We start from the raw sequence: 26,438 nt of genomic DNA, 5'->3' as shown, positions 1-26,438 counted from the left end.
ACGTTGACCACCAGGAGATTTCCTGGAACATCTCTAAGTTAGAGTTCAGTCCTGCAATCCCATCAGCATCCAGGATTCTGGCAGGTCCTTTGTCCAGATAGAGCAGAAAGGAATTCCTAGACGTGGTTGTGGTCAACCAAGGGCAGGGTCACTCAAGGCACTAGAGCACAAACCAGTTCAGTTCCCAACCTCTACCTTGGAAGCCACAATCTCCCTGAGCACCTTCTGAGCAGCTGCTTCCCGAAAAACAGGAAAGAGATCCTGGGTGACTCCGTAGCTGGATGCACATCTTGTGCTAAAACCTAAACCTGGGTTGATAAATGTTCCTGTGACATTCTGCACCCAGATTCTAGTTTCATGTGATGGCCTGGTTCTGGCAACATGCTGAACTACCTGACCTCATTTAGCCTAATCAGTATGCAGTAAACCTAAGCAGTGCTTCTGATGAGACGGAGACTTTGGCCTGAGCCAAAGCACTTCAAGCACTGAACTTCCAGGTAAGCTGCTTCCTCCAAGGAAGGCCACTTTGGCCCTTCAGGTATATCCTGAAAGGTAGCATCATGCAGCCAGAGCAGAATCCAAGTAAAATTGCAAAGCACAGGGCTGGGACACGAAGGTTACCGGAGCCCTCTGGCAGTGCTTAGAAGGCACAAAAAGAGCTGATACCAGAGCTGAGTTGGTTTCCTGATACTCAGGCATTTTTTTGACTTGTAGCAAGACAACCATTTGGCTCTTTGTGACACACGAATTACCTTTCCAGCAAATGTGGAGTGCCTGCAAGGTGCCAGCAGTGTGACTGTTCAGGACAGCCTTCGTCTGCAGCTCTCAGTTCCCAGTATGAGCGCTAATTCTGTTCTCCACCTCCCCACCCTAACACACTGGAGGGGCACTGACCCTAGCTTAACTAAGCACTTAGATGAACACGCCTTACTAAAGGAAAACCAGCACTGCTTTCACAAGGGTAGAGTTGTGTCAGGAGGTACATAGATGGAAGTGACTCTGTTGGTATTGTATAAAAGCCTTTGACAAAACTCACTGATCAAAGGCTGTGTGAATTTAGCAATCATGGGATAAGAAGACCTTTCTTTTATACTTTGCTAATTGTTTAAAAAAAAAACAGAAAGCAAAATGCAGGAATTTTGTCAGTGAAGGAAAGTGGAAAGTGGATTCCTCCAATGAGCAGGGGATAGCTTGTGCTTTCTGGCTTGTGGATAAATTATCTTGAGGGAAAGCAGTGCATTGGCCAAGTTTGAGATGACAGTAACTTATTTCGAGTGGTAAAAACCAAGGATGATTGTGAGGAGCTGCAGAGGTCAACCAAATGGTCAATGCCATTCAGTTTAAATAAAAATGGATAAAGTGCAGAAGAGGAAAATCAAAAACTTCAGGGGACTGGGCCCCTCCATGCAAGAAAAGGATAGAATTTTGGGAATCATTTGCTTAGAGAAAAAGGTGGCTGAGGAGGGGCATGTATAAAATCATGAATGGCATAGAAGAAATAGGTTGGGAGAAGTTATTCCACCCTTCTTCCAGCACTTAGGACCAGGGTTGTGTGTGTTGTCAATATACCTTGCTTTTCTTCTTTCCCTTTAGCAACTGAGAGCTCCGAGTCCTCTCAGGGCATGCCTGAGAGTGGCTCCAGTAGCTCTGATGGCTGCGTTTCCAACTTTTGTGAAAATTGGAGATCCCCGCTCACCACTGCAGCAGACTTTTCGTTAACCTCCTCGGATGGGGAGAAAGTCTGTTTCCCCAAGAACCAGTATATTTCAGCGGTAAGCAAATGGGACTCCGTGGGCCAGTGGGCCTGCAGGAGCCATGCCAGCTCAACTCCTAGCTGTTGGGCAGGTTAGGGGGAAAATTGCCCTCATGCATACAATTTGCAGGCTTCTGGTGTGCTGCAGTGTGCTTCCATCTGCTACAGAACTGGTGGTCTGCTGGGCGATGCAAGCAACAGATTGGGGGCAGGGTACCGTTCTGTTCCAGCCCAGCAGGTCTGTATGGACATCTCCCAGATATCCTGATGGAGGATGATCCTGTGTTGCAGGTTTGAACGCAGACTCTGATGTTCCCAAAAAGCCAGAAAAGAAGGAACCTCCCTGATGGCTGGGCAGGCCTGTCATCATTCTGACCCTTGGATGCGATGATGGCACCTTATCCTTTTGATGAGCTCTACTGAAGGGAAGAGGGTCAAGCCCACCTCTTCTGATCGTCTCGGCTAGTACAGGGGAGCAGCAGCAGCAGAGAAAGTGGGGTTAATGGGGTTGCCAGAGCAGGAACCAAGGGGTCACTGGACTGGGGGGGAGGTCGGTAGTGTGGAGAAGAGCTCTGTGCCTGTGCAAGCAAGAGAAGGGTCCAAGGGCTCGCTGCCTTGCTTTGTTTCCACAGCTGACCAATTTAGTTTCATACACTGTTTGTTTTTAGTAATTGTAGACATGCAGAAGGAAACAAAAGAAAACCTAGACATAGACAACCATTTTTGTATGTTGAACCTCGTAATCTAGCTTTCTTGCTTGTTTTGTTCTTACTAATTATTTCAGTAGGTGATTCCACAGAACGCTAAGTACCAAGTCTTCCTGGTCACTTATCTTGCTGTCAGGGAAAAAAGCAGCTTGTATTTCTGATTGGCAGAACAAGGTGTCTGTCATTCTCATGAGGAAAGGTTCATTTCCTGCCTGGAGCAACCTCTCAGCTCTTGCATCTATTTCTTTGAGTCTGGAGCTGACAGCTTTGGGGGGTTTCTGTGATCCTCTAGTTGATGCGAGTCAGTAAAGGCACCTCTGATTCTTGGACCTTTCTGCTAGTCTGGCTGATTTTGAGAGTTCAGTTAATGTGAACATTTTTAGACAGAGTTGTTTTGTTTGGTGAGCAGACAGAACTCTAGGAGGCAGCTACAGATCTCTGCTGTAGCCCATCTCTAGCTTTACATTTCCCGTGCACTTCCTTTCTTTCTTGTTAACCACATTTTTGTTCCATTCAACATGCTGTGAATACAGCTTTTATTTTAATAAGTTTATTTAAGAATTGACATTTTCACTTTCTATAGACTGGGTATTACAGCTATTTGGTGCAATATAGTATGGAGAACCTCTATACAGGATTAATTTAGGAACATCTGAGTATTTTCTTCTTAATCTATTGCTGGCTTTTATAGGGAGTTGGTTACTAAGAAACTGAAGAAAGCTGAGACTAAATTTTGCAGGAACACAGCATCTCACAAATATTTCTGGAACTCCTCAGTTTTGGTTATTTTTTAATTATTGTTACTGCTGGAAATAAAGTCCTAATATATGCTTGGAACCAATGTTATTTTTAAGTCTTAATAAAAGTTGTTTCTTCCAATTATTGTTTGGCTGCATGCTTATTGCTAAGATCATTATAGTCATCATTTTATTAATCTTGACAAATGACATCCAGAGTTGAAGCTTGCGAGCAAAAGCAAATTAAAAAAATGTATTATTAAAAAAATGACCTTTGATATGTTAGAAAGTCAAAGCAGGTGTCAGTCTGTTAGAAGTGATAAAAGGTAAGGGGTGATGATGAAAAAATGTACCACTTTACTCTGCCCTGGTCACAGCCCATTTACAATATTAATACAGTAGAGTCTCGTTTAACCGACCTTCACTTATCCAACATTCCGTCTTATCCGACACCCCTAAAAAAAACACAACACACATAAATCGGCGACGAGAAAAGTGTGCCGCTTATTTGCGAGCGTGAGTGTACTCTTTCTTGTTGCTCCTGACGGTGCGGCGCGGCAACGCAAAAATCGATTGCAACAGGTGCAGCAGATCGGAGGGGGGTTGTTTTTTTTACTGCACTCAATCGTTACTGTGTGTTATCCGACATTTTCGCTTATCCGACGTTCTGCCGGCCCATTTATGTCAGATAAGCGAGATTCTACTGTATGTAGTTCTGGGGCCCACCTTTCAAAAAGGAGAGTAACAAATTGGAGAAAATTCAGAGAAGAGCTATCAAGCATATGGAAATCAAGCTCTATAAGGAACAGCAAATTATCTTGGCACAATTAGAGACGATAGAAGTTGTCACATAGAAAAGGGAATGGACCTACTCTCTTTGCCCCAGAGAACAGGATCAGAACCAATTGATTAAAATTACCTGAAAGGAGGCTGATGCTGTCACTTGGTGAGTTTAGATGCCACCCAGATGGAGGCTGGGTGGCCATCTGTCAGAGATGGTAGGGTTTGGGACAAGATGAGCTCTGTGGACAGTTCCAACTCTTGACTTTATGACTGGAAAGAGACTGCAGGAACAATCAAATCCAGCACTCATAGCTCCCAGGTTCTAGAGCTCACCCTGGCACAAGATGGAACTGCCCGCCAAATTGTCAGGAAAATTCCCAACTGCCCCCTTGAAGCCTTCTGGATCCATTAGTGACCATCTTAGTGGGTCGACTGCCCTTGTGGAAATCCAGGGAAACAGTGATGCATAGTTTAACTAGGAAGTGATCTGACCACAGCAAAGATGTCAACTTGCTCAATTTTCAGATCGTGTCTCACATGCTGCAAAAGAAATCCATATCAAACACCTCCCCTCCCATGTGTTGGGGCCATGATTATTTGCAACAAGCCCATGGTCACAATGGAGGCCGTGAACTCGCATCAGACTCCTGTCCAGAGCATGGAGACTGAAGTAAGACTAAAAGTGTAACGAGGATATCCAGGAGCTTATGGAGGACAACTGCAGGGCAACAAGACAGTGCACCAGCAGCAGCTCACGCTTGTCTCTATGGACCACTTCCATGCATACCACTTGCATTCTGCCACTTTTGGGGCAGTGGTTCCTGTCACCACAGAAATGTCATGTACAATCATGGCCACCCCTCCCTCCAGGCTTTGGCTTGCTGCTGCTGAAGGACCTGAATGGCAGGTAAGTTGGTTTCTTACAGGGATACATCCCTGCCACTATTCAACCAGGTCTTGATAACCCATGCCAGGCCTCTACACTCTACACTACCCCATGAACCACAGACCTGACATTTATGAGCAGCAGTAGGAGTCCAAGGCACCCAACAATGTAGCCACCTGGCTCAGAACTTGAGCCCCTGGCTTAGAAGAAGAGGCAAACTTTTTGTAGGAACCAGCATCCCAGGAAGCATTAGCTGATTGATCCCCCTCATCCCCATTCTCTCACCGTGGGGTGAAAGGAGACACCTTTGGCACTGTCTGGCTCTCACCCAGAAAGTGTACTTTAACACCCCATCTCCAATCTGACACTGGCACCACTGAATCAATTGATCTGATCCAGCTTCAAAAGGGATCCTGAAATCTCTAGTAGCTAGAAACAGCCAGAGCAATGATCCTCCAGTCTCCTGTTACTCATTGTTAGTGCTCTCAGTCATGTATTTTACGTATGCATGCATTTTAATTATATAAGTTTAATTTCAAAATGAAAAAAAAACTAACAACTGCAGAGCCCAAGACTTGAGTTTTATTAAGGGTTCTGTAAATATTTCCGAATAACAAAATGTGAGAGTGATTTAAAGTATCCTTTTTTAATAAGCAAGTCAATGCAGCAGCTGTATTTCCAGGCAAAAGGCAGGGTGAACTGAAAGGGAAACAGAGACGCTCACTAGCAACTGGCTGGGTAGCAACTTCTGCTGGGCCAAAGGCCACATCTCAGCCTCCCACCTTGGCAACAGATGGCCTTCTGGAGACACAAAACTGTTGGCCCCTGTTTCATACTGTTTTCAGGTTGAGGGGTTCAAGAATCACAGTGGGAGTGGTTTGCTTCCCAGAAGCTCCCATGCTCATCTGAGCGAAAGGTTTACCACCAAAACTCAGCAATTTTACTGCCAAATCTTGGTGAACTTTGGGCTGCAAATGGGCTGGGGGGTGCTTTAGGGCTGTCTTGCGTGAACCACTGTCTAGAGCCAAATGTCCTAGACTGGGCATGACTAAACTGAGAATCTGGATATCAGATCCATCACACATGCCTGGGAGTAGCTCCCGTCACAAGTGACCAGATTGCTTTCACTTTGCTGTTCTTGTGTTTTTCGTGAGAAGACGAAGGAGAGGGGATGACAGGAAAGGAGGGAAGTGAGTCTCACAATGAAAAGAGACCTGCATTGCAAGTGAGAGTAAAATGTGTATTTAGCTGCCCCTGCAAGCAGAAGGCCACAAAAGAGGTAAACCCTTCCCCTCATGGATGGAAGCACATCTATCATTCAGACTTACTTCAACCCACTTCAGTAACTTCTCGTAAGAATGGCTATCTGCTTTAAAAGGTGCTGAATTCAGTAAGTCAGCCACAAACTCCTTTGCTGTGATCTGCAGGCACTGTAAGAAATGAGGGGATTCAAACTCCAGAACCAGAACCTGGCCCATCACTGCCTTGCCATGCTGAACTGGGTTGAGAGAGTACTTTTGAAAGGGGTGGTTCAAATGCCAGAAATCCACTATGAAGGTCTTGGCCTTTGGGCCAAGAAGAAGAGGACTAAAGCTTGCTACCCAATCTAGCAAAAGCGTACCTCAGCTCAAGAGCAGTAGATGCCTTCTTACCCATAGCCTCTGGACCAGAAGCTCTACTTTGGCAGTTGTTTCTTTAGGATCCTTCTGTCTTATGGAATCCAAGATGACATCAGTGAGGAAACAGTGGCACTTCTGGGCATAAAAAATTTCTTCTTGTGTCAATGGAAAGCTCAGAAAAACAATATCTACGAGAGGAAAGAAATAATGACCCTTGTCACCTGACATTCTATCCAGCTCCAAGCTCTGTCTTCTTCATCCCTTTCAGGTATTTTGAGCTGGGAACAAAGCATAAGACATCCTTCTTACTTTCCCTGGAGCAGAGGCAGGGTGCTTCCTTATACTTTGCTCAGACAGAAAAATCACTCTAAGGAGATGGGTAATCCAGGGACAGGCGAGCTGCTATTCTAGCCAACATGTCAAATGCAAGGGTTAGGGGCACATGTATCAAAATTACCAGTTTTGTATTGTATTACCAGTTTACCTTTCCCTGAGAGAAAGTATTGCTGCTGATAAACTAGGGGGGAAAGGCTGAGGTGGGACAACAACCCAGGAGATCATTAGGACAAGACTGAATGTCTGGAATCATTCTTGGAATGATTCCAGGGAAATGTGTCCTACCATCCTCTTCATCATTTTACCTTTCTCAAAATATACTCAACAGCATAATAATCAGCAAATCCAATGCATAGTTGCATGAGTTATTTTAGAGTCAGTGTCTTGATGCGGAGGGTAGGAAATGAGATTTCAGGATTGCTTTTTAGATGTTAAGTGTGTACAGCCTGCCCTAGGAAGTTTATTTCCTTCCATTCCAAAATGCACACATACAGAGTTGCAATAAAGGGCATACCTTTGTCCACTGGTGGTGCCAGGGCACAGGCTAGAGTAATGTCTTCAACACATGTGCTGTAGAGAATGCTGCCTTCATGAAAAACGCAAGAACCATCGCCTGGCACAATTGGAGGGTGCTCAACCTTAAGAATCAAGCCCCTTGCATCAAGGGCTTCACTACAAGTAGCAGTTTCTTCAAGGGTTGTCCCTGCTGAATGAAATAAAAAAATCCAATGCATGATTTGAGCAAGGCAATACATCTATCACTACAGTACAAAATCTCAGCCACAGTATTTTGCATGCATATATGGGGGCCCCCAGTAGGATTCAGATGACCATATCAGGTCTCCCCTATTTAACGCTGCTTTTCCAGCAAGTCTCCAAGCCAGTTTTTGAACAGCTTATCAGTTAACAATCCCTAAACTATTTCACAGGTTGGCCCCATGGGGGCTTACACTTACAGAAATGTACAAGAAAGCAACATTGATATTATAATTTTAAAAAATATTTTACAAAGCCTAATTTGTTTACAGAAGCCACAAGCAAGAAAACAATAAAAGCCTTTTACTAGTAGTGTGCTAAGAAGGAAAAGTGAAGTTCCTTGGACCAAAGTCTGCAGTTTTAACATATAATGCTGGTCTTTTTGCCTGAAAGCAATCTGGGATACATTTGCAGCCAGTGCAAGATGTTCAGTTGAATTGGGAGGAGCAAAGCAGCAAATGGACACACTTCAGAAACTGAAAAAGGGCCCTGGATTTTTCTATTCAAAGGAAGAGAAATTGACAATGGCAGTGACTCTCCAATAACAGGAACCAGAAATATGAGACATAGAAGATAATCTGCACCACTGGAACAATTTCAGACTCTTGTAGATAAAACAAGTTCTGAACATTTAGGGGAAGAGAAGCAGACATGATGATGGGAACAAAAATCCTGAAGTCACAATCTCACCATAGAAAGCTGAAATGAATCCTCTTAACATGCTGAATGAAAAACCAGACAGAACACTGGTTTTATATTAAGTTATGGTATACACTTATGTTCAGTATGAGAAAAAAAAAAACAAAAAGAGCTTGAACCCTGTGGTAAATATGATTTAATGGGTATAATGCAGACAAGCTGGAATGTTACCCATGACTGATAGATAGTAATTGAAGGACACCATTTAGTGGTGTCCAGACAGATGCATTGCATATTGAAAATGTACGTTCTTCCTTGGAAATCCAAGTGAATAAACTTGGCAATGCGATAGAATCTGACTTAAGAGGAAGAACAAATAAAAGCAGCACCAACATTAGGATCTGGTATCACCCACCCAACTAAGGAGATGTGGATTATAACAGGCAAATGTAGATTCTTGAAAAAGTCTTAATGATGCAGTTTTAAATAGTCTGACATCTGCTGGGACACAAACTCTGCCAAGCATGATCCTTCCAGGAAATTCCTCACTTGTCTTGCAGACAAAACTCATAGAATTATTTCAGGACCCCAAATAGAAGCATTCCTAACAAATGGTTCTCAAGCCTTTGTTTGAAGGTATCCAATGAAGGGGAGCCCATCATTTCTCTATGTCCTTGGTTCCACTGTCAAATTGTTCTTGCATTAGGAAGCTCTTTCTCACTTTCACTTGGAAATTGCCTTCCTGTAACTCAAATCCATTATTTTGTCCTGCATTTTAGAATTGATGGAAATGGGTTTTCATCTTCTCCTGCATCCTTTCAGGAACATGAGGACTACATGAGGACTCTCCCTTCAGTAATATTTTCTGAGACTTAAACATACCCAGCTCCTTCCGTCTCAATCATCCTCACTGCCCGTCTCTGAACATGTTCCTCAAACCTTCTTAAAAGTGTGGTGCCCAGAACTGGACACAATATTTGAGGTGGGGGTCTGACCAGAGCAGAACAAAGTGGAACAATTAATTCCTGTAATTTGGAAATTCTAGATTAAAGTCCATTTGCCTTTTTGGAAGCCATATCACACTACCAGCTCTTGCTCAGCTGGCGATCAACTACTATTCCAAGATCTTTTTCACAGCTACTATTACTAAATCAGATCATACCTTCCACCTGTACCTGCGTATTTGATTTTTGTTTCCTAAGTGAAGAACTTTGCACTTGTTTCTATTAAATTTCATTGTTTTACTTGTAGCTCATTTCTCTTAACTTAGCTAGTGTAAGGTTTACCCCGTTCGTCTCAGAGAAACTCTCGTGACACGTGTGTTCAGCAAAGAAGTTTACATAAGCGTAACGTAAGTAAGTACAGACGAAGCCAGGGTTGGCTTGGCATAGCTTACATGGCATTTTATAGCTTCCCCGTTCCCGCGCTTTACCCGTTGCTTAGTTACAGATTGCCCGCAGTAATCCCCCCTCGCCCAAATGGCAGATTCAGTCGGTGCTTTTGTCTTTCTGATTGCCGTCTATGGGTTGTTGTTGATTGCTTCGCTTCTGAGCCTCTGCGCGTTCCTTTGTCTCCAGTGCTCGAGGGGAGCCGCGCTGATACAAAGTATCCGCTTGCGGTTTTGAGTTAAGCGCCGCCACCTGTCAGCAATCAGCTCGTGGTTTCACTTCCCCTTTTTCTCTGCTCTGAAATTGACTAGGCGAAGCTGAGCTGCCGTTGCATGTCGGCTGAATCTGACAGCTAGATTGTTTTGAATTCTATTTCTGTCTTCTAGTGGGAGAATTATTTCTCACACAGCAGCAGCAGCTGCCAAGAGTGGGGGACAAAAAAGGCAACATGGTGGCCATGACAATGTACAAGCGGGCAAGGTTGCAGAGCTAAAGGCACTGCCATGATTGCCACCTTCCCTTCTTTGATGGCCCCACTCCTTGTGGAAGCTCGTATCAGTCAGCGAAAAGATTCCCCAAACCAAAGACAGATGGAAAGCAGCCAACCTGCTTAAAGGGAAGGGCCGGGCAGTCTGTCCTATGGGGCAGGAGGAAGCAGGATAGGCAAGACTGCTGCCATCTAAAGGCCATTTCTTGAACACAGCTGTTGTGGAGATGCTTGGGTTATGGCTTCTCAACTTCCTTCAGTCAGTATGTTCTTGGATTTCTTGGGAGCTTACCTCAGTGGAGCCAAGTCTGACGCTGAGCCCAATTTGGTAATGTTTGTGAATCTAGACAGTGTTCCCTCCAAGCCTTCATAAAACACAACTAATGAAACTATTGCAAGGTACCCAGGAGTGATCCTTATGGTGTCTCACTTGGTCTCTTCAATTTAATGAGGAACTGCTGGGAGCAGAGCACTCTTTCAGACAGGGTTTCCAAGCCAGATTTTCATCCATTTGACATGCCACCCACTTCAGTCCAATCAACATGGCACAAGCTGTTTCTGACAAATGCCCCACCAAGACAGAATGGCTGGGGCAAGAGAAATAAAATCAATACAGGCACAAGTGGGAACTCTCCACAGCTGATTTCTCCCAGCTGGTAATGAGCCTTCCTGATTCCTTATATACAGGATATGTGTTTGTGTGTGTACAAATATGGGGCACACTTGTTGATAAAGAAACATCTTCTGCAGCTGAAGACAAGATTAGTAGAAACCCACAAAGGAATTAATTATCACCTTCTCAGAGTAACAAAGGTGAAATTAAGCAAGACCCCCACCCCCAGCCCCTGAAGAGGCTTTGTAATGAAATAGCTGGTAACAGTATAGGCTTCTTCCTATGAACTCAAATTCTCTTTGGGGGAAAGTTTATTAACAGAAAACAAAAGTCCTTTTTCCTCCAGAGGGCTTCATTATGATGCAGTCAAAAGCCATGTGGGAATTAAATGAAGGAGTACCCATATGGCTGTTTACATAAATATCCATCATGCTATTCCCTTTTGGAATAAGATTGTTTTGCAAAGCACAGAAAAACTGTAAGAAGCCATGAGCCGTGAGATTAGAGAATAAACAACATCCTGTAAATTGTAGATTACATGCATTGTACCTCTCTATACTACTCTAACCTTCCTTACATCTACCAAGTCTACATGCTGCTTCATACAGGGCCTTTTGTTCTTTAAACTTCTTACCCATCTTTCAGAGCCCCTCATCAACCCCATCCAACCATTAATTCCTTGGTCTTTACCTTCCTCTCAACGCACTCACTCTTCCTTCTTATATTTATTTTACAATTTGATCATTATTCATTCACAATATGGCAGCAAAGAATTTGAGCTTCATGTATTTCTTGGCTGCTTGCTCTACTGTTTACTAGGTTTACAGGCTGACCTCACAGTGAAACAAAAATACCCTAAAAAGACATACACAGCAACCCAAAGAATTGTGCTTTTCAGTTGCAGGTGTGAAACTAGGGGGGATCAATGTTAGAGCACATACTCTGCACATTGACTGGATGGCAGCTTACTGTTTACAAGGGAAAAAGGGGCTGCGTGTCCCAGAAATCCAGTCCCCATTGCAGCCAAGAGAGGACAGACGGCAGGTGAAGAGATCTGGACTGAAGGGGGCAGTCCTACAGGGAACCCAAAAAACCAGCTGGAGCTGCCTGATGGCCATGACAGAACACACGACTTCAGTCCACCTCCCTGGTGCACATCAAGACACCTTCCATTGCCTGCGTGCGGTATCTTGAAGTGGGATATTAGAGAAAGCCACTTTGGGAGTGCAGCACCTTGCACCATCCTTTGGCTAGATCAGCTGTGAGAGGACACGTGCAAGGGCTGTCCTTGTGTCAGGGCCAGGAGGTCATGTGCATTCGCTCTGTATCTCTAAGACAGAAGTTACATCCGAAACAGAGAATCTGTTAGTTCCCTGATATTCCTTTTGTGTATTAGCTTATAGTTTAATTGTCACTGGTAACTTTTGTGTATCAAGATTATTATATTGGGGCCAGCTGAGTTCTTCTACAGTATCTGTCCATATTATCATAAAGCTGGAAGTGACCATAAAGGCCATCTAATCCAGCCCCCTGCTCAATGCAGGATCCACCTCTCACAGATGACCAGCCAGACAAATAGCACAGGAGAACTTACCATGTCATGTAGCAGTCTGTTCCACTGCCACACAGCATGTAGAGTAAGGAAATTCCTTGTGGTGTCTAGCCTGAATCTTTCTTGTAGTTTTAAGCCATTGGTTCTGGTTGACTCTCTGGGCCCTTTGACCATTCTTTACAGAGCTTGATTTCCATATCCCTGATAGTTCTCCTCTGAATTTTCTCCAATTTGTCACTCTCTTTTTGAATGGTGGAGCCCAGAATTACATATTAATATTGTAAATGGGCTGTGACCAGGGCAGAGTAGAGTGATACTTTTTTTAATAAATCATGTTACACCTCACAGGGCCACAGGCAGAGCTGTCTGGCACTCCACTGATACTTTCTTCCAGCTGAAGTGGAGCTATTAATGACTGCTCTTTGGGTGCACTCATTCAGCCAATTGGGAGTCCATCCAGCAGTAGTATCACCTGGTACTTATTTTAATATCTGATGAAGGAAAATATTGGTGCACTCTCAAAAGGCTATGCGGAGGTCCAGGTACACTATGTCTACAGGCACTGCCTTGATCTACTAAGCTAGTATATCAAGAAGATAAAGTTAATCTGGCACAATTTGTTTGCAAGATACCCATGCTGGCTCTTGTTAATTGTAATATGCCTACCCGAGTGCTCACAAACATGGTGTTAATAAACTGTTTGAAGATCTTGCCGAGTACAGAAATCAAAGTTGGTAGGTCTATAGTTTCCCAGGTCCTCCTCCATCTTCTTTCTGAGGATAGGGATGATGTGGGTTCTCCTCCAGTCTTCTGGGAGACTCCCCTCTATTATTCTTTCTTTTCCTTGTCCCTTCTCTTCAACATTTTAGAGAGCTCTGTCTCACGCTGACCTCTTTAGATTTCTCCCTTTTTTTTTTTATTGTAGGAATTGTTTGCAATTGGTCCTTCAGCATCTTGCATCATAGATTTTCACAACCCTCAAGATTTCAAGCCATTATATATGATCTCCCTTCCATAGCCATTCAAAATCTGCTCTTCTGAGTCCAGTGTGCAGGTCTGGCTCTTCTCTGTTCCTCTGCCTCTGGGTATCACAAATTCCAAGATAACATGACTATATCCCCCATTCTGCTTATCATTTTCACTTTCTCAATTTCTCCCTGTTGGTAAGGGTTAGGTCCAGGATAATAAGACTCCCTTGTTATTTCTTCCACTCTTTGACAAATTAGGTTGTCAGTGATAGAGGACAATACTTTTTGGGACTTTGACTCTTGATAGAGCTAGATTCCCAGCAGATGTCAGGATAATTGAAATCTCCTGTTGCAAGCTTATTTGAAAGACTGGCCATCTGATGTAGAAAGACCTCATCTGTATCTTCTGCCTGCCCAGGTGATCTATAATAAATTCCCATGGTGGTACCATTTTTTGTTCCTCTGTTCTTTTATCCTTTCTTAAGGTAAGATATGCGGGGTGGTGTTGGTGGTGGTGGAGTGCAAGTAAGAATACAGAGGGGGGTCCCACTTGCTAGGGGGAAGGGGGAGGACACCAGGTAAAGGCAGCTCCCAAGAAGGTAAGTGGTGGAAGAGGAGTGACTAAACAGCTGTATCAAGGTAGGAAAGGAAGAGGAAGATTCACATCTGTTATGGACATTTTATATTCCTATATCTTTTCTTTGTTAATTCTGTTACTAAGAAGAAAAGGCCAAACCTCCCTCTATATTTTCTTCCTTCTTCCTCTACCACTACATTTCCCTCTCTGCTTTTCCACTGTTATTCCAATGTATCTTGGTATCACTAGATCTTTCCCCCACCACTAAAGAGATTAAGTTTCTCACCTAAGAGACTTGTTGGGTCTCTATGATGAAGTTCAACAGATTGACCATCACCTAATCACAAATATACATTGCTTAAAATTCTTCCTGCTTACATTTGAGACTTTTGTTAAGTGCAGGTATCTCAAATACATCATGAATCACTGTGTTCAGCACTCTTCTTAATCACTGTTAACAGCTCAACCTCTTGACCTCCAAAATCTCATCAGAATATTCCCTCTTTCATTGCTTCTATGTTTCCTCTCCTTTGTTTGCATTGTCATATTAATTTAATATTTACCTATGTAAACTTTTGTAGGGAGGAGGCTATAGCAAGGTAGAGAGAGATGTGTGTGCTCCACTTCTCCCAATTCCAGAATTTAAAATAAAGTGTTCTGCAAATTTCCTTAATATTGCCCACCTTTCACCCAATGTGCTCAACCCCTGTTATTACAGATTTTTTTTGTGGGAAGATAATATTTTCTCCAACATTCAAACTAATATTTTCTACTTTGAAAAACTGCAACTGGACCATCATTCTTAGAGTAATTGGTTGCATATGTGTAAAAGAAGCAGACCCTTGTAGTATATTGATAGGTGATTAACTCTGCTGTCTTTCTCTCATGTTTTTATTTCTTTTTGAAGTTTGAAAGAGCATGATGTAGTATTACTGAGCAATTTTAACTACTCCAAGGAACATGACTAACTGATCAAGAAGTTGATCGCTAATGCTTCCTCCTGTACAGGATGCAATTAAAAATAGAAGGTTCGGGCAGAAAATACCCATTTCCAAGTTCTACCTACAACTTCTAAGGAACCCCTGATTTCTGGGATAAATAAGCAATGAAGAACAGTCCCTTATTCCGGATAAAACCTGTATCACTTGAATTTACTTTGCTAACTCATTTACAAGCAGCTAGTCAAAGTTTCCCACTCACCTTTCTCTTTCTGGTCACTCTGTTCCTTCAAGACAGCACTTTTCCCTAATGAGTGCATCTCCTCAGAACTGCTTGGTTCATCAGTCTGTATAAGCCAACCCTGGGTAGGCATGGGGCTCTGCTTGCAAAGTCCAGCTTTGGGCAGGTTTCCTTGTGCTCTTGGTGCAGCTTGGATGACCACATCATTCCTCGGGAGTTCAAGGCTGGAGATTCCAAAGCAACTGGCAGGCGGCATCCTACTGGACGCTCTCCTTTTAGATTCCTCGCTAGACCCTGGTCCCTGGGAAGCTCCACAGCATCTGCAGTGATCCATATCCCATCCTCGTACAAGGGAAATGAGCTTCTGAATGGGAGGATCATTGCTTTCCGGTTGTTTCATTAAATTGCCTTTTGCTCCTCTTTTCTTTGGGGGGCTTCCTGGCTGTCTGAAAAAGCAGGAGTTTCCCCAATCATCGGAGGACTTGTACATTTCCCAGGGATTTCTTCGCTTTGCTCCCTTAATTGGGGAAATGCTAGTGTATTTTGCATTCTCTCTATCACTCTCTTCCATATATCGTGGTTCTCTAGTTATATTCCAGTTATTGGCACACTGATCTAAATCCACAGCAATATGCAAATGCTTCAAAAAAGAAGAGAAATTTTTGCATTAAAACATAATTAATTTAATAATTAATAAATAGTATATATTTATACTATCAAACTGCACCTATATTTTTTCAATTGGATCATCTATCCAAGTATCAGCTTAGTACCAACAAAGTAACTGCTGGCAGGGGATGGGAAATAAAAATAAATTAGGTTTGGATGGTCCTCCTAAAACACGAAGAAAAAATTGTGAAATTATTCTTTCTTCCCTTACGTGAATCCAAAAATGATTTCTGCTGAGTGTATTTTAAAATATCTGCTATCAGAGAATCAATTTTTTCCAATGTAAACCATCCATTTCTAGGCCTGTAAGAAAAACACACCTATGAGCTACAAACAGGAGTAGGTGGTGACAGAGATATTTTGCAGTCCTATAAACTGAGGATGTTGTACCCCATAGGCTTGCACTGGTACAATATTTTATTCTATTCCATAAAACCACTAGAGCAGAAAAAGAAGATATTATAGAACTTGTAGATATTATAAGATAAAATAACCAAATGCAGCTAAAAGCAGCAATGTTGCTCAGGTAAGAATAGGAAAAGCAGCATTGAAAGGCCATATATGAATACTATTAAAGCTGATGGTAAATGTAGAAACTTGCTCTGTCTTGCTGTATATTATACTAGAAACTGATTAGGAAAAAAATGGTTGTTTTGACCTGTGTTTAAAGTAGGATGAGGTTACTTTTTTCTGCAGTGCTCAAAAATGGGAAATGGAAAACACACGCACGCACGCACGCACACAGTATAAATCAGGCCAAGAATTCTGAAATCCACCAAAAATTTAAAACTGATGATCTAAGAAAGCCATAGTATTTAGTAAGTCATTTAGCTTTTCCCCTATATCTAAAAGATTTAAATTCAGGCGCATGCAGAAAACATTTTTCCAACTTGGTATAAAGGCATGACATGATGGCATTGCTCCATTAACAATGGCACTGGTTTATATGTTTTAGTACAGTTTAACATTTTATTGCATTGTATAAGGAGGAATGGGGTAAAGAAGTGAAGGTGACTGATTCCTTAGAAGAAAGTGACCTTGTTATCCTTGAATTCATATCTAGGGGACAAGGAGTAAAGGAGAATCAGACTGGTATACTGCATTTCTGAAGACTGCATTTTGATGAACTTTGATAAGATAGGTCGGATTCTATTACTTGAAATCCTGAAACAGAAAAATGTAGAGCTAGGATGGGAAACTCCATGGAATGAGATACTGAGGGTACAACAACAAACAATTCCTACTGAAAAGAAAAATGAGAGATATCTGAAGTGGTCAGTATGGATTCACCCAGAGCTTTCTAAAATTATAAAAAGAAAACGAGGCTTGTATAAGAGGCGGAAAAAGGGCTGCATCCAAAGCAAAGGCTAAAGCACATGTTGTTTGGTTTGGATGAAAGAGTGGGTGCTGCTGAGAAATAGAAGGCTTTTGGAGTTTAAAGGACATGACCTGAAAGTTGGGTGGCATGGATAACAGTAAACAATACCCTAATCAAGGAACTACCAGATGGAAAAAACAAAACAAACCCCCACCCCCACCAGCACTGGCAGGGCATGCCACAGTATATAAACAGAGAGCAAACCCCACCCCATTCTAGCACTGAAGATGTTACCTGGCTGGGTAATGAAACGTTTGCAAGAAAAGAACCAAGCTCAGAGAACCCCAAGGACTCCATAGTTCTTTGTATCTTTTTAAATTCTTTTCCATTTTTCTTTTTTTCCCCTTTCTTGCACTTTTAGCTTTCTCTGATTTCTTTCTTTTTCTTACTTTATATTAGTTTGTATTAGTTTTTATCTTCCTTTTAAAAAATCTTTAATAAAATAAAATAAATTTGCCCCCAACAACAAAAAAGCCTTTGGGGGGTATGTCAGAAACAACAGGCAAAGAGGAGAAAGGGGTGAACTCGTAACAGTGATGGCGAGAAAACTTTAACTCATATTTTATGTCCATGTTCTCTTGTATTGTTAGTTTTATAGGGACATTCGCTTTCAGCTGATTATCCCTCTTTTATTTAAATTCCCCAGGCATTCTGATAATTTTTATTTGCACTATTTGCTAAATAAACAGGATAAATCTATTTCCTTAAAAGTTGCAAAATTTTGCTACATAATGTGTAAGCTTCGCCTGCAAATGGTTGCTAATAGTTATTGATGAAAGTAATATTGTTGTCTGTTTTATTGTATGTATTTTTATTGGTCAATGACTGAAATAAATATGAAATAAATAAATAAAATTTAAAAAATCATATTTTATGTCTGTCTCTCTCAGAAGGGAAAGAAGCCCTAGCTGGTCATCACTGTGCCACTAATGAGGTACCAGAGTTCCTTTACTAAAATGTATTGAAATAATATAGGACAAGGATACAGAAATCCCATCAACAGGGTTGTTTTTCCTTAGGTTCCTAAGGAGAGACTTTTTCAGTCTCTTAGTCATGGGAATTGGTGAGGAGGCTGTTCTCTTAACTGGTAATGGTGGGATGTGCAGCTTGTTAGAACGTGAACAGCAAGCAATAGAAGATGAATATGAAATTCACACCAAGTATTGTACTTGGAGAAAACCAGTGTAAGAGGTTTTATCCCTGGTATGTCACTCCTATATTGATTGCTAAAATGGACACTCCATTCTCTAAAATTGTTAGAAATACAACCACCAGGTTGGATTATTTTTCCATATTTGGTGGCAATGCTGTAAAACTCAACAATGTTGGTAATTGATATATAATAGAATGAAACAAATTCTAAAAGTTGACTTTTCTTTCCAACCTATTTTTAATTAAATATTACTAAACTTTACATTCCCATAAAGTACACCAAACAATCTTTGTACAGGGTAATTGCTGTAAGGCTAGTTCTGCAGAAAAAATTGGCTAATTTTATAATATTAATATAATAATAATAATTATAATACTAACTTAGTATTTCAAAAGTAAAGCTGACACAGAATACTAGTAAATTTAGAAACCATTTTTCGATTATAATTTTTTATATGAACTTGTACCAAAATCAAAATTTGGGTCAAAATCTGAATATTCCACCCTTCAATGATCTGTAAAATGAGGATAGATCTTTTATTTATTTATGTACATATGTATGTCACATTTATATTATTAATTGTTATTATTAATAATTATTAATTGCTTGGATAGAAATTATTGTAATTCAAGCCTATTTTATGATTTATTTTGTGCTGATCATTGATATTTAACAATGATCTATAGTTACTTAAATATATATTGAATAATAATAATAAATATTGAAAAATTTAATGTAATTCTATGACGCTTGTTTTATTTCTTGCCTCTTTTTTCTCATGTCTTCTTTCTTTTTCTCTCCTCATAATAATAAACTATAATACAAATATTTTATTGTAAATTATTCCATTTATATCAATTACATAATTGCATAATTTGGATTTAACAGACAACTGGCATTGCTTCCCTTGTACTGCTACTACTACTACTACTGATGATGATAATATTAATATTAATAATAAAAAATAACATTACATCTTGAGGGACTTCATTGGATCCAACTTCCTTCTCTGATGTTGGAGACTCAAGATTTCTAAATGGATAAGCTACATGTTGAACTTCCTGCTGTTGTACCCATAATCTGGAACACAAACATTTCACATCATTTTTAAGAAACACTTTCTATGCCTCAATAATGGAAATATTAGTCATGATTAATCTTCTCCTATTAAGAGTTAAAGTCAAGAACAGGGGAAAACTATGTGAAGATTTTTTTTTCTTTTACCTAAAGGGCAGGAGAAAAAGATTTTGAGGGGCAGCTTACTCTGTCCCTTCAATCAACCGTCATGATCATTTCTAGGCCAAAGCCCAAGCTAACCAACTTTTGCATCTTGTTCAAATGTCCCCCACCCCCACCCCAGCTGCTTAAAACTGCCTTCCTGAACAGCATCCTGGAACACAAGGAAGCAGAGCAGGGCTCGCATTCAGAAGGGAGTTACTGCACCAAGAGACAGGCCCGGCCTCTCTCTCCTCTTGGACAGCCACTCAGCTGTCTGCTGGTTTTCTGTACCTCTCTTTCCATTTTTTGTTCCTCTTCACCCAGTCCTCCTGCTTCTTACTAATACAATCAATTTTATTTCTTCTGAGCATCAGTGAGAGATGCGCACAGAATCAAGAAGAAGAAAAAAATACCTGTACATGTCATACTGATAAAGAGCCTCCAATAGAGAAGGGATCTGGTACTCTACCACTTCCTGGCACAAAAGTGACCATTCCCTGTCATGGGGGGAAAAACAAAATCATTTCAAATCAACTGTACTGAGATTCTCTACTAACTTTTGCTAAAGTTAAAAAAACAAAAAAGCAAAAAAATACTATAATTATGATTATACCATTGACATGAGCAATGGTATAGCTGAGCATTATGGAGAACATGTTGCAATTCCATCTTCTCATCCAGGAACAGTACTAGATTCTTTAAGAGTGTCTCTACAAACACTGTCTGATGTCCAGACAAAGCCATGGCAGGGACCGACCAGGGACAAGTTAGTGGGGCCACACCACCATTTGAACCTATACTCCCCAGCTCACTGACTAAACTGGCATGGAAACTATTCCAGTCCTGGAGCCAGCAGGGTCCATAACTGCACATTGTGCAATTATCTGTTTAGATTCTGAAAAAGATTAAAGAAACAGTTGGAAAATAGCCCCTGCAATTGCCTCAGTTGAACATTCTGCTTCCTAGTTTCCAGGGAGGCCACCGACAAGAAAGTGAACCACAATCTACTTAATGAACTGTAAGATAAATTGAGCTCTAAAGTTAAAGTAATCCATTTGCTAAGATTTCTGTAACCTTATCCTTTCAAAATAGGATAACTAAACACGGTGAAGAGAACAAAACAATAACTGACAATAACAAATTAAATCAGTTATAACATCATAATATAAGAAGCTTTCAAGCTAAAAGGTCCATGACGCATAATAATCATATTGATTTCTAAACATTCAAACTGGCATCTAAAATTTATGAAAAAGCAGCTTTTTTTAAACTTTAAGTAATCCCCTTCCAAGCATAAAGCTGGTGGACATCAATTCCAGAGAACAGGAGCTGGGGAGGAAAAGCTCTGGACCGTGACAAGGCTCTTCTAATGTGCGGCAGAACCAAGTGACCCTGGCCCAATAACTGGGTCAAGCACACAGGGGGCTTTCCAAAACATTGGCTGTGCCCATGTGCTCTCCATTTGTACCGGACTCTTTCTCAAATTCACAGCCGAGGCAACCATTGACAGAGCAGAGGCAAAATAAGGACGGCCCGGAATAGTAAGAGTGCTGGCATTTTGGACACCAACCAAAGGCAAAGCGAGGTCTCTGGTATCCTGGTCAAGATGTACTGAACATGGACTGCTACGCTCCTCATGACTGGGGAGACCTGTGACTGGCAGCCTAAAACTCACTGGAAAACAGAACAGGGAGGTTTAAGACAAGCCGGCTGAAGCAAAACAATCTATGTCCTATCCGTGTTCTGTTTAATCTGAAATTGGATTTGCAACTGGATGTACAAGGGTAGTAAGAAGTTCCAAAACCAGGAAAGAAAGAGGGCAAAAAGGATGTATCTTCAATATGGCTGGAAGCTGCCTACGAAAGGCTACAGTATCAATCTGTGGAAGTATAGGAAATGGTTCAATACATTTGGAATCCAGTTTCTTAGTAGTTGTGAGGAAGGGAGAAAGCCAGGTGGGCTCTCCAACAGAGAGGGGGCTTCCTGGTGATGATGGTCAGGATCCAACTGATCACAGGGAAGGTTCTGAGGGGCCTGTAGTTTCTAAAGAAAACAGGAAGCTTTTAAACTAGGGAAGGTTGGAAAACATCCAAGAGCAGTCATGGGTGGTAAGTGTACTTGGCAACAAGCCTTATGTTCCAATTGCTGAAGAGCAACTCTGTAAGAGGGCCTGCCAGGGGGCTTCTTGGGTTGATCTGACTATTCTGTAAAACAAAAGGTAGAGTGTGTGCAAAGCAAAAAATGTGTTTTGTTCCATGTCCAGAGAAACTTGGCCAAAGCAAAACCTGGACCAATTAGATGGATCTGGGTTTCAGCTCAGGCACATCTTGTCCTTCTCTCACCTCCTTCTCTGCATGGCCTGTGGGCCAGCCCCCCTGCCAAGCTTTCCACGCCTTCCTCCCCTGGCTCTCCCTTAGCTATTCCTGCCTTGAATTCAAGCCCATCACCTTGATGCCTTTCTTTGCGGCCAAACTTCCCTCCCAGAACTCACTTAAAGGAGCTAATGTACCCCTCTATTCCTGCATACCCTTCCTTTCACCTGGTGTCCCTCTGCCAGAACACAGAGAAAAAGCAAATATGATTCCATCCACAGATTGCCCAGGATTGCCTGATCTGTGTATGAAACATCCCTAAAATAGACCTTCCCTTTGGTGTGATCCAGCCAGGTTATTCCTCCACCCATTAGAAGGAAAATGGAATCACATAAAGAAGCCAGTTTGACTGATCGAGCTTTCCAAAGAGGTGGGATGTAAAAGTGATATAATCATTACCAAGGAGTAATGCTAGAGTTGGCCTAATGATCTATTCCTAACCACAATGATCCAAAATGATGAAATACAGGTCACAATATCGCAATGCAAGCTGTGTCTTCATGTTTGTACTGTGATGTCACATGCAAGTAATTACGTTTTCATCACTTGTCCCCCTTCTACAGACAATATAATAGCTGGTACCTATCAGGATGGAATCAGAATTCAAGCTCAATTAAGAAGCTTGCAAGCAGATGCTGAAAACAAAATTCCCTTTTTTCAGGGAAAGAAAAATACAAAGGGCACAGAACTGCCTGGGAATGATGGTGCAGCATTAAAAGATAATAGGATGAAGGAAAAAGACCTTTCTTCACAAGGGTGTGTGTGTGTTCCACCTGGGAAATAGAACAAATAATATAAGGGCAGACATGCAACCTGGAACAGATGAACAGGTCTCCCAAAGCTAGATGAATTATACCCCAGAGAGTAAAGAAGTCTGCAGTGTAGTCCTCATTCAGTGATGGTTGGAAGTTACGAGGGTGCTGAATGAGGGGACTTATGACTGTTCCTTATAATTGCAGCATACACACGCTCACGATTGCAATTCAAGTGCTTGACAATTGGCTCACAATTATGATTACAGCGTCCCATGGTCATGTGATTGCCATTTGCAACCTTCACTGCTGGCTTCTGACCAGCAGGAGGTTGCAAATGGCGATCATGTGACCACGGGATGCTGCAACTGCATGGGATTTGCCTAACAATGGTGACCGGAACTGCTACAACTGCCATTGTAAGTTGGCATGGTCACATGTCATCACACTTCATGACCCTGTTGCTTAGCGATGGAGTTGCCAGTCCCAATTACCATTGTTAAATGAGGACTATCTGTATTTAAAGACAGCTCCTTATAGTACATTAGAATTCCTTCAAAATGAATGAGATGCCAGAAGTCTTGGGATGGGAAAATGTTTCCCTTCTCTTGGAAAGAAAGCGGGCAGGAAGCTCTATATTAACTTAGTTTGGTTAACCTGACATCAGTACCATCTAAAATTCCAGAACATATTATACCTGCAATCATCTGAAAGAGAATGCAGTAACAAGGTGTTGAAAAACTAATATGTGCTCAGACAGAATATGGTACATTATACCAATCAGATCCTTTTGTGAGAGATACTCAATTTGGAAATTAAAGGATTCTGTGGAAGTAGTATATCTTGATTTTGGCATAGTATTGGATAGTGTTTTCCAAAGCTTGTTAAGATCTCCTATGAGGAATTATTAAAGTGACTGGGCAGAGGAGAAGACTGAAAGTGGACTTCAAACATGGATTGTCATAGAGAGGAGGGAGCAGACTTGTTCACTGGCATCCTGATGGGCACAATCAAAGCCAACGGATTGCAACTATAGGGGAATAGATTCAGGTTAGATTAGGAGGAATTTCCTGACTAAAAGCTGTCAACCAGTAGATAGGCTACCTCATGAGATGGCATGTCCCCCTTTACCTGAGATCTTCAAATATTTAGCAGATCCTACAATGAGTAGGAGATTGGACTAGACAGCCCCTGAGGTACTTTCCAACTCTGATTCTATAAAAGACAGAATTCAATGGAATGTTAGGGAAAAAAACTTCCTAACAGGAAGAACAGTTCAACTGGGTAACTATTGGATATGTTTAAGCAGAGACTGAACCCGTATTGAGCAGAAAGCTGAAGTCATACCCTAAATGGGCTCTTTTGCATGCAAAAAAATTATGAAAAAAATTGTTATCTAGATGTGATGTTTTCCCTCGATTAACACGATCAAGGCTCAAGCAGCTGCTTTGAAATTCTAACTCAAGAAATAACTTGGTCCTATTGACACCTCCTCCTCCTAAAGACTTGAACAACGTTAGTATTTGTGACCATGGTCTTCCCATATTAGATGTAACAATTTCTCAACAAAGTCATTTTCCTTTTCCTTAATTTAAAGAAGTCTATGAAGGGCAGGCACGCATCCAAGGAATCAACTGAAAAATTGGTGGGTTTTGCTCCTTTTAGCAATGCTATATAGCAATGCACCTAAATCAATATGTTGCCTGACACAATTTCTCTGACAAATGCTCCACCTTAATCTGTGTTGATTAGGTGCAAAGCCTCTCCAGAGGGTTAATGCTCCCTCCACTGCTCTGAGAAGATGGTATGTGCTGGTTAGATGTAAAGCAACTGCTGCCCATGGAAGCCTTCCTTGACCATAGTCTCAGGCCCAGAGGATGTTTCATTATCCATGGAGCTGGAGTCTTAATATAAAACCTCCATATTTATGCACACATACATACCATGGATAAGGAGAAGGAATCAGGAAGGCCCATGCCAGTGGGGGAAAAACTAGACATTTAGTACTGCTGACTCACCCCTGTATCAGTTTCATCCCTTTTCCTCAAATGTTCAGGCTTGGTGGAGCAAGGAATTAGGAGTCCCAAGCACATGAGAAATGACTTTTTAGTAGCTTCCATTTTTGTCTGTCTCCTGGGGAAATGCCAGCACCAGCAGCACTAGTATCTCCAGGATAACCGAGGCTGGTGAAACTGGTGCTAGCACGACCAATACCAGCAATGTCAATATAATCAGTGGAATCCTTGAAGCCAGCAGTTTTAGAGCCTGCAAAGAGTGGAACAGTCTGCTTGGAGCCAGCAGGAACCAACTGAAGCATACTATGTTGACTGGCAACTAGTGGGGCAAAGCATAGTAGGAGGCTGGTCTGACTTCTAAGTGGCTGGCAGCTGTTTAAGCCCTTCCATGTTTTGCCATCACCCCCAGGGGTTGGTCTGAATTCCAGGGGTGTTTTTTGCCTGTGGGGGCAGTTGCACTGAAGAGAACAAAAGAATTTGGTGCAAGTTGTGCAGCACCAGTGTTAGAAGCACTTGGTTCATTGACAGGCCTCCTTATTCAATCTAGGCTCTCTATGGCTCTAGCTTGTTGCCCGCTGGGCTGAGCTTGAGGCTATATACCACTGAGTCTACTTTCCTGGACTTGAGGGTAATATCTCTCCCAACTACCCAACTATTCAGGACTGTGATCCTCTTCCCACTGGATGGGAAGGGGGAGGGATGGGGATATGGTCTGCTTGGGTTCTGGTGTAGCTTATCACAGAGACCTGACACTTCATAGGCTGGTGAGCACTGAAGACAGGAACAGTCAGAGGATGCCTGGGGTCCCATGACATGTTGAGGTGACTGCAAATGTGTTGTGCGTGGTAAGTATGGTGCATGAGAAGGGTGAGTGTGTGAGGGAATGATTACCTTTGACCTGAAAGGGTGGTGGGTAGGGTGGGAGGTGGTGGGGGAGATGAGACGGCAGGCAGAAACATTGAGATGGTGACCAGCAGAGGTAAGCATGGCAGGGATGAGAGGACAGGCCATACTCAGAGATATTGGGTCTGCTGTTTGAGAGTGGTCTGGCCCTCAGCTTCCACTCTCAATTCCTGGTTACTGGATCCTTGGAGGCCTTGGACTTCGGTTGCAACTTGGTCAGCCTGCAATAAGTCCTCTCTCATCCATGCTGACCTGACAGATGTGGATGGGGTAAGAGGAGGGTGTTTCCCTCTCAGAACTATGCCCACCCAGGTTTCAAATTTTCTACCAGCTGAGAGTTCAGGGAAGGGCTGTGTGTGGCTGTTTTCATCCATGGGTTGTTGAAGAATCTCTGCTTCACAGATGACCCGATGAGAGATGCTCTGGTTATAATTGGGCCTTAGTTGGGACTGTGGCTGGGGTACTACTCTCCCTGCTGCCTGTGACCAGGCTGGCAAGAGACCTCAAGACTATGGATTCTCAGGAATTGCAATTTTCCTCTTAGCAACATTGCACCTGGGGCAGCTTAGGAGTTCACAGGTTACCTGAGGGACCACCTCTCCCCAATTACATCTGCCCGTCCCATCAGATCTGGCAGAGAAGGGATGCTATGGATCCCGTCTGCTAGAGAATTATATTTGGTGGGTCCCAGGAGGCGGGCCTTCTCTGCTGTGGCACCTGCCTTGTGGAATCTTCTCCCCCCTGGAAGTGAGATTAGCTCCATCCCTCTTAACATTCTGCAAGTCCCTCAAGACCTGGCCACGTGATCAGGCCTGGGGTTCCCAGGGGACCAGGGAGATCTTACAATGGCTCCCTTATTAATTTTATCCCCTCCTGTTTTGCATGTTTTTACTGTTTTTTATATGTAGTTGTTTTTATGTATTTTTTTTAGTTGTTGTATGCCTTGTGTGAGATGGGCGACTATATAAATATAAATAAATAAATAACCATGGACCCAT

The 26,438-nt window shown here is 42.1% G+C and overlaps 2 protein-coding genes across 2 annotated transcripts in view; one reads left to right on the top strand and one right to left on the bottom strand.

The window, feature by feature from the left end:
• Positions 1-3,305, top strand: part of PLEKHG4 (pleckstrin homology and RhoGEF domain containing G4) — a 98,477-nt gene extending 95,172 nt beyond the window's left edge. Inside the window, exons 22-24 of the mRNA XM_088135467.1 lie at positions 761-835; positions 1,594-1,772; positions 2,045-3,305. Coding sequence (XP_087991593.1) covers positions 761-835; positions 1,594-1,772; positions 2,045-2,050 — 260 coding nt within the window. The 3' untranslated portion in view covers positions 2,051-3,305. The remainder of the gene's footprint in view (positions 1-760; positions 836-1,593; positions 1,773-2,044) is intronic.
• Positions 3,306-5,429: 2,124 nt separating this feature from the next.
• KCTD19 (potassium channel tetramerization domain containing 19) overlaps positions 5,430-26,438 on the bottom strand; it is a 34,017-nt gene continuing 13,008 nt past the window's right edge. The window contains exons 10-16 of the mRNA XM_088135445.1: positions 19,812-19,895; positions 19,155-19,260; positions 15,002-15,620; positions 7,336-7,527; positions 6,519-6,673; positions 6,195-6,296; positions 5,430-5,565 (exon numbers count right to left, since the gene is read on the bottom strand). Of these exons, the coding sequence (XP_087991571.1) occupies positions 5,452-5,565; positions 6,195-6,296; positions 6,519-6,673; positions 7,336-7,527; positions 15,002-15,620; positions 19,155-19,260; positions 19,812-19,895 (1,372 nt within the window). The 3' untranslated portion in view covers positions 5,430-5,451. The remainder of the gene's footprint in view (positions 5,566-6,194; positions 6,297-6,518; positions 6,674-7,335; positions 7,528-15,001; positions 15,621-19,154; positions 19,261-19,811; positions 19,896-26,438) is intronic.

Source organism: Python bivittatus, unplaced genomic scaffold (genome assembly GCF_059951505.1).
Source record: "Python bivittatus isolate LINGU-HERP-01145 unplaced genomic scaffold, Pbiv_v1 ctg000170_np1212, whole genome shotgun sequence".
NCBI classification, from domain to species: Eukaryota; Metazoa; Chordata; class Lepidosauria; order Squamata; family Pythonidae; genus Python; species Python bivittatus.
This window is presented reverse-complemented; position numbering and strand designations above follow the sequence as displayed.